Here is a 12,252-nt window from a genome sequence, read left to right on the forward strand (position 1 = left end):
CTCCTCCTCCTCCTCCTCCTCAGCGAGCTGCAGATAAAAAGTACAACGAAGAAGAAGTGTTGCTCAAGCTAACAATGGCAGCCTCGGAGCTCCGGATGGACCAGCTGCCGTCAGACCCGCTGCTGCACATCTTCTCCTCCCTGGGCTTCAGGGACCTGCTGCAGTACGTACCGCCGGTACCACCGGTACCGGCACCGGAACACGCAGCATGTCAACAACGGCTGTTGTCTTCCAAACAAAGACGTAAACAAGCTGCCGCCTAGCGGCTGCAGAGCTAACAGCGGCTAACAACAACACGGACAAGACGTGAGAAGTTAGACTGAGACAACAACAACAACAACAACAAACAAACAAACAAACAAACAAACACGTTCAACTTCTGTTGGACAAACTGACTGTCAGTGAATCAACTGGAGCTAATGCTGCTAACAGCTGCATTAGCTCCTTAGCAACCACTTATTATTATTATTATTGTTGTTATTGTTATTGTTGATGTTGTCTAACAGATGGAGGTCAGAGCTGCCTTCAGTTATTGACAGCTGGAACTCAGATCAGACAGAAGGAAGCTGTCACGTGACTCCGAGCTCAGGTCAACAACATCAACATCTTGTTTACAGTTAGCTGCCTGCTAACAGCTGTTAGCTGCTCGTTCACGTCTGTTAACCGGTCGGTCAGCTGACTCATCGATGACTTCTGGAACTTACTACTAGTACTAGTACTACTAGTACTACTACCAGTACTACTAGTACTAACTTGGTCCTGAAGGACAGACCTGATACCTGTACTAGTACTAGGGTTAGTAACACTAGTACCTACTCTGGTACTAGTACTGGTACTACTACTAGTACTAGTACCAGAGTAGTTGGCCCGAGGTGGTGGAAGTACTCAAATATTACTTCATTTATGTTGATTCAACCAGGAATTCTGTTGGGTGTGTGTGTGTGTGTGTGTGTCTGTGTGTGTGTGTGTGTGTGTGTGTCTGTGAGTGTGTGTGTGTGTCTGTGTGTGTGTGTGTGTCTGTGTGTGTGTGTGTCTGTGTGTGTGTGTGTGTGTCTGTGTGTGTGTGTGTGTGTCTGTGTGTGTCTGTGTGTCTGTGTGTGTGTGTGTGTGTGTGTGTGTGTGTGTGTGTCTGTGTGTGAGTGTGTCTGTGTGTGTGTGTGTGTGTCTGTGTGTGTGTGTGTCTGTGTGTGTGTGTGTCTGTGTGTGTGTGTGTGTGTGTGTGTGTCTGTGTGTGTGTGTGTGTGTCTGTCTGTGTGTGTGTCTGTCTGTGTGTGTGTGTGTGTGTGTGTGTACATGTCCACCTTTGACTCCGCCTCCTCCCTACAGCTGCAGCTACGTCAGCAGGAGGTTGAACGAGCTTTCCAAACACAACCCTCTATGGAAGTCTCTGTGCCTCAAACACTGGCTGCTGACAGAGTGAGTCCATCTGAACACACACACACACACACACACACACACACACACACACACACACACACACTGACACCACAGTGCCACAGTCTGAGCAGCCCGTGTGTGTGTGTGTGTGTGTGTGTGTGTGTGTGTGTGTGTGTGTGTGTGTGTGTGTGTTTTCAGTGTGGACCGGCTGCACAGCGGTCTCTCCTGGTACTCTCTGTTCAGGCAGTACTACACAGACCTGGGCCGTTACATCCACTTCTACCCGGCGCTGAAGAGAAGCTGGGAGCAGCTGAAGAGCTTCCTGCAGCAGAGGTGTCCACGCATGATCGCATCGCTCAAAGGTGACGCAACCTCGGCGCCTCCGACCACTCTGGGTTTCTCACTGCGGTCGGAGGGAGAACTCTGACGCTCTCAGAACAAACTGTTTTCTTCCATCATTTATTTAGCAAACAGTGAAAAAAGATGGACTCATCGAGAAACAACATTTTCCAAGTTTCCACAAGTGTTCACAATATTGTAAACAAAGTGGGCGGGGCTCCTGCTGCTGCACATACTGAAGTATTTCCTTGTTTCCCATCTCTGCAAACCTGTCTGAGCTCCAGCTGCAGTTCAGAAAATTCATGCCAAAACATTTAACGCTCAGCTGAAGAGCGAGAAAAGAAAAGTGCAGCGGAAACCTGCCGTCGTACGTGAAGCTCGAGAAAATCAGAACGCTGAGCAGGTGATAGAACCGGATATTCAGATTTACCAAACTTTACGTCCTCGGTGCATGAAGCTGAGCTGCAGCTGTACAAACAGTATCAGCTGCCTGTGATTTATTATTTTATTTTTCAGCACAAGTCCACTTGTGTTTGAGCTCTCTGGACTTTATATTTTATTCCATAGTTTCACGGTGATGAGAGAAGAAGCTGATACCTCGGGTGTGTTTGTTTTGCTGCTCAGAGGGCGCCACAGAGGTGGAGCTGAATGACATCGAGGCTCAGATCGGCTGCCGGCTCCCAGACGACTACCGCTGCTCGTACCGCATCCACAACGGGCAGAAGCTGGTTATCCCGGGGTCAGTGTCGATCTCCTGGAGTCCCCGTCTGTCTCCGCCCGCCTGTCTCACCTCCGTCTGTCTGTCCGTCCGTCCTCAGGCTGATGGGCAGCATGTCCCTGTCCAACCACTACCGCTCTGAGGTGCTGCTGGACGTGGAGACGGCGGCCGGCGGCTTCCAGCAGAGGAAGGGCATGAGGCGCTGCCTGCCGCTCACCTTCTGCTTCCACACCGGCCTCAGCCAGTACATGGCCCTGGAGCCCGCCGAGGGCCGCCGCATGTTCGAGAGCTTCTACCCCTGCCCCGTCCGTACCCTTTCACAATAAGAGCCTCAGAGTATTTCTTACAGTCCATCTTCTTCATGATACCGTGACCTCGGTGATGAAGTCGCAGCTCCTCTTCACACCGCTGACTCGGCTTTCTGTTTCAGGACCAGACGGCTCAGGATCCTTCAGCCATCGACATGTTCATCACAGGTGGGTTCATCACGCTCGTCTTGAACTGTCACCTTCTCTGCTGACGGGTCAGGTTCAGGTCCAGAAAACAAGTTTCTTTGGAGGTTGAAGGCGTTTCGTGAGTTTGAACTTCCTGTTTGTCGATACGAGCGAAAACAGAAGTTAAATGATTTGTTTTAGTCGTTAGAGTTTCTAATGAGAACAGAAACCGTCCATCCATCCAGAACCAGAACCACAGTGTGTGTGTGTGTGTGTGTGTGTGTGTTTTCAGGTTCGTGTTTCTCAGAGTGGTTCACCACGTATGTCCACAACGTCGTCACAGGAGAGTACCCGATCATCAGAGACCAGATCTTCAGGTTACACACACACACACACACACAGCAACACACACACACACACACTAACACACACACTAACACACACACACACACACACACACACACACACTAACACACACACACTTACACACACACACACTTACACACACACACACACACACACACACTAACACACACACACTTACACACACACACACTTACACACACTAACACACACACACACACACACACACACACTAACACACACACACACACACACACACTTACACACACACACTAACACACACACACACACACACACACACACACACACACACACACACTAACACACACACACACACACACACACACACACTAACACACACACACACTTACACACACACACTAACACACACACACACACACACACACACACACACACACACACACACACTTACACACACACACACTAACACACACACACACACACACTTACACACACACACACACACACACTTACACACACACACACACACTTACACACACACACACACACTCACACACACACACACACACACACACACACACACTAACACACACACTAACACACACTCACACACTAACACACACTCACACACTAACACACACTCACACACTAACACACACACACTTACACTCATTGCACTTTATTTTGCATGTTGATGGTGTCTGATATTCTTGCTGACGGTGTAAATTTTAAACATTCCATGAAAACCTTCAGCTGAAACAAAATGGCTGCAGTTACAATCAGTTTCAGTAAAGAAACTTCAAATCAAAGTTTTGACAGCAGTCAAATACTTTCATTTGCAAATATTTTATGTAATCAGTAAAAACTGTTTGGTTAAACTATTTATTTTCTAATTACAATCTGAAATCCAGTCAGACGGTCTGTTCTGGAAACTTTGTTACGTCACTTTATGCTCTTTTTATCACTTTCAAAACAGAAAGAAAAACACATTACAAGACAAATATTTCTGTATATATATTATATAAATATAAATATTTTATGTGCAGCAGGATTATTAATCACAGGAAGTCAACACATTTTACTGTTTAACAGGGAGGTGGAAAAAGAATCAAAACATTTTCTAATTCCTCAGAAACTCCACAAACAACATCAGTTTTTGCGAAAAACCCCAAATCAAACATTTTGGATCACACGAATCCTCAAACACCACCAACCTGGTGGAGGACCTGAGAACGTCTCCGTCGGTCTGAGGTGTCCCCGTGTCCCTGCAGGTACGTCCATGATAAAGGCTGCGTGGCGACCACCGATGACATCACCGTCTCCGTTTCTACCTCCTTCCTGCCTGAGCTCTCGTCCGTCCACCCGCCGCACTTCTTCTTCACCTACAGGATCAGGTAGCTTCCCGTCCTCGCAGCGCGAGTCCAGGCGTCGCTCCCGTGTTTTTAACGTGTCACCTTAACGTGTGTTTCAGGATAGCGATGTCCAGCAGCGCTTCGCCTGAAGCTGCGTGTCAGCTCGACAGCCGCTTCTGGAAGATCACCACCTCCGACGGCAACGTGGAGGAGGTGCAGGGGCCCGGCGTGGTCGGTACGCTGCCACGTCACATGACCACCTGTTCAGCTCGGCTGTGATTGGCCGAGACGAGCTGCTGATTGTGTGTGTGTGTGTGTGTGTGTGTGCAGGAGAGTTTCCGGTCATGACGCCTGGGAAGGTGCACGAGTACGCCAGCTGCACCACCTTCTCCACCCCGTCAGAGTACATGGAGGGTCACTACACCTTCCACAGACTGGGTAACAGACTTTTACTGTGAAGGAGCCTGAAGCACGACACACACACACACACACACACACACACACACACACACACACACACACACACACACACACGATGTTCTGATGTGTGTTTGTCTTGCAGCCAACAAAGAGGAAGTGTTCGACGTGGCCATCCCTCGCTTCCACATGGTCTGCCCCCCCTTCAGAGAGCCGGTGGTCCGAACGGTACGTCACAGACTTTCAAAATAAAATGTAAAGCTGCGCGTGCTGAGTTTCCGACTGTCTGCTGTCCTCTGATCTCTGCAGCAGAAGGCAGCGACCAGCTACACGTCGCGCTTCGACGACCACGATGACGACGGCGAGTACTGCGACGGAGACGGAGACGACTTCGGCGACCTGAGAGGAATCAACATGGCCGCATTGGAGGGAGCGTGGTGCCCTCGGCACATTTGACCTCTGACCCCTCACCCGTAACTGTCAGTCATTCAGGTTCGTTGGATGACTCTCAAACCTCCTGAATGATTGACAGGTCGTACCAACCAGAGCCATACAGGGAAAGAATCGCATCAACTTCCAGCTGCCAATCAAACGATCGGAAACGTGAACGGGGAGCAGTTTTATAGAAAATCTTTTCTGTTTGTTGAAACTTTTGTTGGAAGGAGACTTTTCTTCTTCTTCTTCTGTGGTTCTCAGCAGGGACTCAAAACGCTGCTGGAGTCGTCATCGGGAGGAAGATGGAGCTGCTGCTTTAAGTTAGCGTGCCTGTGATGCTAACGCTGCGTGCTCGTGGGGGTTTCTGAGCTCTAATCTGCCCCCTAGTGGACATACTGGTGTATCAGCAGAGGAACGAGGCTGCGGGAACTTTTCAGAACCTCTTATAAGCTTATTTCTGGGTTTCTTGTTTCCTGTTGGTTTAGGATGAATCAAAACATCTGAAGACGTCACGTTGGGACATTTTTAACATCTTAAAAACCCAATGATGAAACTAATTGAGGAAAATCTGATCAGATAACGAGAGTTAGAGTTTGAGCTGCAGTGAGTCCTTCGGAGGACGATCAAACACCTGATTCCCGTCAGCTGAATGCTAATTAGCTCATGTTTACGATGTTTACGTGACAGTGGTCGTGTGAAGGCGTCTCGGCTGCTTTAGGTTGTTACAGAGGAAAAAACGAGGCGATTTCCTTTTTTGTTTAGAATCATGTGACAGAATGATGTTTCTATCCACAGGAAGAACATCAGGTTTATTTCAGTTAAAGCTCACGTTTTGTGCTTCACGTTGTTTCTTCAAGCTCAAGGTTTTGACGGCCGCCTGGTTTGTTTTCTTTGTTGAATAAATTACAGATATTCTTTGCTGCAGACTCTGTTTCCTGTCATGTGCTGTTGAAGCTCTGATTGGTCGGCATCTTTCAGAGTTTCCTTCTCGTAGTTCAGTTTTTACTCATCGATTTAAACTGCGAATGAATTCCAGATTCGAAAGCTGTCGATCAGAAACGGAGAACGAGCCAACAGTCGGTCGACCGGAAGCTCGAGTCAACTTTCTGCGAGCTTCTAATGGGGTCGTGTTTGAGAAGCGTCGCCCCCTGGTGGTGTTCATGAGGTCTGAGTTTTAGGAACGTTGAGACGTGTTTGCTGTTTTCAGAAACGTTCGAAGCCGTGGACGTTCATCTTATGTTTGATGGTGAGCTAATATGTCGTAATTTTAATCTTCCAGAGGTTTTCTTTGTACGTTAATAATAAATGAGTCGCCCTCATTACATCTTTACATTCCTACATGGCTGCTCGCTTGCTAAATTGTGAGCCTCTATGGCTCCTGGATGCCGCCCATGTTGCCGAGCAACAACGTTCTCAACGTTTCAGTTTCCATCTGAAGCATCATTTCATTACATTTCATTTATCTGACTCTTTTATCCAAAGCGACTTACAATAAGTTCATTTCAACCACGAGGGTTCAAAGCAGAACAGGAATAGTTCATAAACACCGGAGGCGGAGCCATGTTATGAAGTCCAACCCTCTTTCCAGTGGCTCCGCCCACTTCAGCACCAGTTCAAACTCCACAAGAAGACATTTCAGAAAAACGTTTTTATTTCTGATTTCTTGAAGCGGGTTGTTGTTTGTGTCTGAAAACAAACAGTTCTTCATCCTTCAGTCCTCCTCGTCCTCCTGCTCCTCCTCTTCTATCACCCTCTCTGATCTCCTTCGCTTCCTCCCCCCTCTTGTCTCCTTCCTCTCCTCTCCTTTCTCCTCGTTCTCCTCCCCCCGTCGTCCTCCTCCTCCTCGTCCTCCTCCTCGTCCTCCTCCTCCTCCTCCTCCTCCCTTGCCCTCCTCTTCCTCGCGGGCGTTGCAGCGGCTGCAGTGCCTCCTGAAGCCTCCCAGGAAGTGGGACCTGAAGTAGCAGAAGGGGCATGCGTAGCGTCCGGGCCGGTGGGCGGTGCCGACGTGCTGTTGCAGCCGGCTCGGCAGGAAGAAGCTGCGCTTGCAGTCTTTGCAGCTGTACGGACGCTCGACGTCATGGCAACGCGCCACGTGGCTGATGGCGAAACCTGCGACACACAGGTAGAGACACGCTGCATCAAAACAACACGCTGCTGCATCACCTGATCCACCTTTAATTCACTGATCAATCACATGGAGGGGGGAGTGAAGGGGGGGGGGGGTGGAGGAGGGAGGTGAAGGGGGGGGAGGTGGAGGAGGGGGAGGGGGTACCTTTGAGTTTGGTCTTCCAGCCACAGATGAGGCAGACGAAGCGGTTGGAGATGAAGCGCACCACCTTGGCCGTAGCCTCCATCTCCTCCTTCAGCAGCTCCCCGCTCAGCCCGACCACCTCCTCCTCCTCCGTGGCCCCGCCCCCCTGCGGCTGGTTGGGCGCGGTGGCGGTGGCGTCGCGCCTGACGGCCTGCGAGGCGTAGGCTTTGGGGATGTCGTGCTTGCGCACCACGTGGTTGACGCCCAGAGCTTTGAGCTTGTTCTTCCAGCCACAGATGAGGCAGCGGTACCCGGCGCCATCGAACATCAGCACGCCCTTGTTGCCAAGCTCCGCCCCCTCGCCTTCCTCCTCCTCCTCAGCCTCGCTGGCCATTTTTCTTTTGGGAGCCTCTTTCCCCGCCTCCTCTTCCTCCTCCCCCTTCTCGCTCCCGTCGTCGCCGCCCCCCTCCCCCGCCCCCCCCTTCCCTCTCGTCCATGCAGTGTTTGGAGATGATGTGCTTGTAGAGTTTGGTGAAGTCGCGACTGGTGAAAAAGCAGTGAGCGCAGTGGAAGAGCCGCGCGCCGCTCTGGTACATCAGGATGTTGCCGAGGCGACCCACCACCACGCCGTCCAGGCAGGCGGGGTGGGACGCCGCCGTGTGGGACAGCTGGTGGGCGTGGCTCTTGGAGAAGTGGCCACAGTGGGGGCACTGCAGGTGAGCGGCGACGCCGCCGCCCACCTCACCCCGAGTCTGGATGATGACGGACATCGCTGCAGAGATCAGAAACATTCAACCTTTACTTCGTTGTTTTCTACTTTATCCTGCTTTAAACCGGCGGAGCATCTGAGGGAAATACTCTCCGACAGATTCAGACGTTTGTCACAGATGAGCTCAAATATTAGTATTCAGATTGTTACACATGATGATGGAGAGAATGAACGCACTTTAAAACTCAGTTCTTATTGGTCATGTCTCTTTTTGTAATAAAATATTACAAATTTGTGTTATTTGCAGCGCTGCAGGAGGCCCGCTGTTACGGTCACATTATTATTATTCACTAAAATTGGTCGTTCAGCAAAAAGCACCAAAGTTATATTCCTCTTTAGGAATATTTGTAAGATAAATATTCTGTTATTGAAACTGAAATGATCATTATTGCATGAAGCGATCAGCTGATTGGCAGAAAACTAGATTCTTCAAGAAATCAGCTCATTGATCCACAATGAATATATTTGCAGCACTTTATTTGATGGCTTTTAGTTTCTTTTTAAGATTTCATCAACTATTTCGACCATTTTCTCACCAGAGATGCCTAAAAATTTGCAGTTTATAATGATTATTTAATAAATTTTGACACAAACTAGTGAATGATAAGATTCATTGATAAGGAAATGATCAGCATAAATGTTCATGTCAGGAATCACAACTCTGAGAAAATATGACGGTGCTCAAAACATTTGGACGTTTTTCAAATGAAACAGAACTTTTCTGACCTGAAATTCTTCTTTGATTTCTGCAGTATTTTGTTGACTAAATTAAAACCTTTCACAGCTCGAGCGCGCTGTCAGATTCATGGAGTAACGGTGGAGCTGACATGCTACCAGACTCAAAGAAACGAGTTGACGCCGTGTTTTCCACACCTGAGCTCCTCCGTGATCGCGCTCTTCGACCTGAACTGGATAGAAACCCGATTTTCACCGATTTAAACCTTCTTGTTTGAACCCGCCGCACCTTTTAGCCTCGGAGATGCTAACTCTCACTTCCGTGTTTACGTCCGGCGGAGCCAATCGGTTTGCTTTAGCCACCCGCGATCGACCAATCACAATCGTTCAATAGTCCCACACAAGCAGCTATCGCGAGAGCTGTGGTCTGCTTTTATTTTCTTTGTTTACAGCTGAACAAACGATGCAACTAACTGAATGTTATGGACGTACATCATTCTGTAACAGTACCACGATTTTAACCAATTAAATATGGGGATGTAGAGTTTCATCAGACAGGTCATTGGGAGATTGAAGTGCTGCACTTCTGTGACTCTGGATTAATGAAGCTATTTCTGTCTGCAGAAGGAACACCTGCTGAGGAGCGATGACACTACATCTCCCATCATCCACTGCTTCAGCCATCAGTCAGGTGTGTTTCACTTTGTTCATGGCAACTTGATTTATTGACTAATTGTCGGGTTTATTTTTGCTCTGAACAGTTTGAGAAGGGCAGTTCCATCAAATCCTGCACCGGGTGACATTTGACCTCTTGTGTCGGAAGATACATTTCAAAATAAGACCTGAAACAATTCCTTTCTTGACTTTTGAACAGTAACATTTGTAGGAAAAATAAATAATTTTAAACATGTAAAATACAATTTCTAAAATAAAGCATCAGAAAGTAAAATAGGTAAATGTACCATCTGTTTTGGAGCTTTCTAACCCTGTCAGAACTTCATCAGAGACCAGCTTTTTAAAAAAAATACATTTAAATTGTTGCATCTAATACAAATTCATTAAAGGAGCAGAAAACCAAACTAAACACCTCAGAATTACATTTCACATGAACTCAGGTCAGATCAGGCTTTTATTTTGAAAATCAGCCAATTAAAACTGTATTGAAGAGGAGGGTAGGGGGGCTTTTATTGTGGTAGAACGAAGGAGGGGAGACGGAGAGAGAGGGGGGAGGAATCTGAGTTTGAAGTTGTGTTTTCCTTCAGTCTTTGGGATGAGCTCACACACACACACACACACACACACTCTCACACACACACACACACACACACATAAATACTGTATATATACAAACACATCGAGGACGCTGGGGAGCGAGGACGACATGCTTTGCTTTAAAGGTGAGAGAGAAGTTAGAAATGTAGGTCACACATACGCTGTTATCATTGTAGCCTTTCTGCAGTGTGTGTGTGTGTGTGTGTGTGTGTGTGTGTGTGTGTGTGTGCTGAAATGTGTGTGAAATTAAAAACAAGCCTCATTTTGTGCTGAGATTATTGGAGTCAAATGAATGCAGTGTTTTTACCAGATTACAGCTGCTGCAGTTCTCTGTGCTGCTGTTACTATGGTTACTGCTAAAACTACTACAAATACTGCTACGAATACTACGAATACTACTAATACTGTTTCTGAAATGGTTTCCATCGTATTTTGTGTTAAAGCGGAATCTTTGTAGCTCGTGGCAGAAGTTTTGGGTCATATGCATTCTTGAGTTTGACACGTGTGTGTGTGTGTGTGTGTGTGTGTGTGTGTGTGTGTGTGTGTGTGTGTGTGTGTGTGTTAATAACTGCCGGCCTGTCGAGGCAGGCTGAAACATCCCATTGAATCTCTGAAACACAGCTGCAACATAAACACAGTGAATGTGCAGCCTCAGACGTGGCCGGCGGAGTCTCCACCGGTAAACGACGAAGAGTTCGACGAAGAGAAGGTATCTGAACATCAGAGTTTTTAGTTCTGTTCGTCCGTCACTGACAGAACTCAAACAGAAGGACCTGAGGTTCACCTGAAAAACAAGAATAAATGTGTCAGGAGGAGGAGACGGGAGCACCAGCTGGATTGGTCTTCTGTTTCTCCCTTTCAGAGACGACTCCTGTGTGTGTTTTTGGCTCGGATGTGATCCAAACGTAGACTCAAGTCCAATCTTGATTTACTGGAGTATCGAACCTTTCTGCTCCTTCCACTCCACACGAGTTTCACAGATTTAGGCACTTTTCAGATCACATACAATAAAATAAAAAAAACTAGAATTTGGTGCACACGGTCTTGTTTAAATTGGGTTTTCTGAACTTTAATCTTAATGAGGCCTTAGAGGAGCTCTGACATCCGAAGGGACAACTTCATCTTTGTCTCTTGAACTTAAAACGTTCCTCCAGAAGGGTTTTTCTTCTTTGTCCTTGTGGTAAACCAGTCGAGCCTGATGGCGTCTGTTTCGGAGCCGGGACTTCTTCCTCAGTCCAACTTCTTCCTCAGTCCAACTTGGTAGAGCCGTGCCTTGGTGGATCAGGTTGTTCCTGGCCATCTGAACCACTTTGCCGAGGTGGATCTTCTTCCAGACTTCTTCTGCTTCTGTACAGTTGTTTGAACAGATGGTCTTTGAACCTGCAGTTTTTTGGAGACCTTCCTGAGTCGTGTAAACCTACGATCTTCTTAGCTCCCTGGACATTTAGCGTTGTACTTTGTGTTGGCCAGTGCTGTCAAACAAACCCTCTTTTTGTGGCGTAGAGAAGCTGCCAGCTGAAGTCAGTCAAGATCACCGACAGGACGTTAAGAGCCCTTTGAAGGTCGAACTTCTGCTTGTGATATTTCATGGTGATACTTTTACTCGAGTAAAAGAGCTTTTGTTCCACCAGTTTGACAAAGTACTGCAGTATCAGGCAACATGTGGTGTGAGTTTGGCAGTAAATACCTGTCTCACACCGGCCATCTGCAGACTTAGATAATCCCCGTTAGTAGATTAGAGTCAGAGTGAGCAGAGGGAACCGAGCAGCTCACACGTCTGGAGGAAAATCACGCTTACCGTTGGACTCAAACTGTTTTTTGGCTGAGAGTGTTTTGGTTTTGGAGGTCTGAGGTTTATCTTGTGAAGG

General features: G+C 47.7%; 2 protein-coding genes across 2 annotated transcripts; one reads left to right on the top strand and one right to left on the bottom strand.

Moving 5' to 3' along the window:
• The first annotated feature begins 53 nt into the window (after positions 1-53).
• On the top strand, positions 54-6,341 carry fbxo3 (F-box protein 3). The gene is made up of 12 exons (XM_069164266.1): positions 54-163; positions 1,327-1,416; positions 1,576-1,739; positions 2,341-2,455; positions 2,535-2,739; positions 2,865-2,910; positions 3,161-3,245; positions 4,485-4,607; positions 4,685-4,800; positions 4,896-5,003; positions 5,128-5,210; positions 5,292-6,341. Exons 1-12 carry the CDS (start codon positions 75-77, stop codon positions 5,436-5,438), a joined length of 1,371 nt encoding a protein of 456 aa, XP_069020367.1. The 5' UTR covers positions 54-74; the 3' UTR covers positions 5,439-6,341.
• A 94-nt stretch (positions 6,342-6,435) lies between these two features.
• On the bottom strand, positions 6,436-8,112 carry LOC138207207 (zinc finger Y-chromosomal protein 1-like). Its single transcript, XM_069164273.1, has 2 exons — positions 7,690-8,112; positions 6,436-7,526 (listed from the first exon to the last, which is right to left on the bottom strand). The coding sequence occupies exons 1-2, from the start codon at positions 8,060-8,062 to the stop codon at positions 7,129-7,131; spliced, it is 771 nt and encodes a 256-aa protein (XP_069020374.1). The 5' UTR covers positions 8,063-8,112; the 3' UTR covers positions 6,436-7,128.
• Positions 8,113-12,252: the final 4,140 nt, after the last annotated feature.

This window comes from Embiotoca jacksoni, unplaced genomic scaffold (genome assembly GCF_022577435.1).
Source record: "Embiotoca jacksoni isolate LCO1_2020_lvr unplaced genomic scaffold, fEmbJac1.0.p SCAF_30, whole genome shotgun sequence".
NCBI lineage: Eukaryota > Metazoa > Chordata > Actinopteri > Embiotocidae > Embiotoca > Embiotoca jacksoni.

Excerpts from the sequence above, each read along its gene's own strand:
- fbxo3 (XM_069164266.1), top strand. The coding sequence starts at position 75 with ATGGCAGCCTCGGAGCTCCGGATGGACCAGCTGCCGTCAGACCCGCTG. Across the intron at positions 1,417-1,575 it reads AAACACTGGCTGCTGACAGA|TGTGGACCGGCTGCACAGCG; the intron begins GTGAGTCCATCT and ends GTGTGTTTTCAG. Across the intron at positions 5,211-5,291 it reads GAGAGCCGGTGGTCCGAACG|CAGAAGGCAGCGACCAGCTA; the intron begins GTACGTCACAGA and ends TGATCTCTGCAG.
- LOC138207207 (XM_069164273.1), bottom strand. The coding sequence starts at position 8,062 with ATGGCCAGCGAGGCTGAGGAGGAGGAGGAAGGCGAGGGGGCGGAGCTT. Across the intron at positions 7,527-7,689 it reads CTGGAAGACCAAACTCAAAG|GTTTCGCCATCAGCCACGTG; the intron begins GTACCCCCTCCC and ends TGTGTGTCGCAG.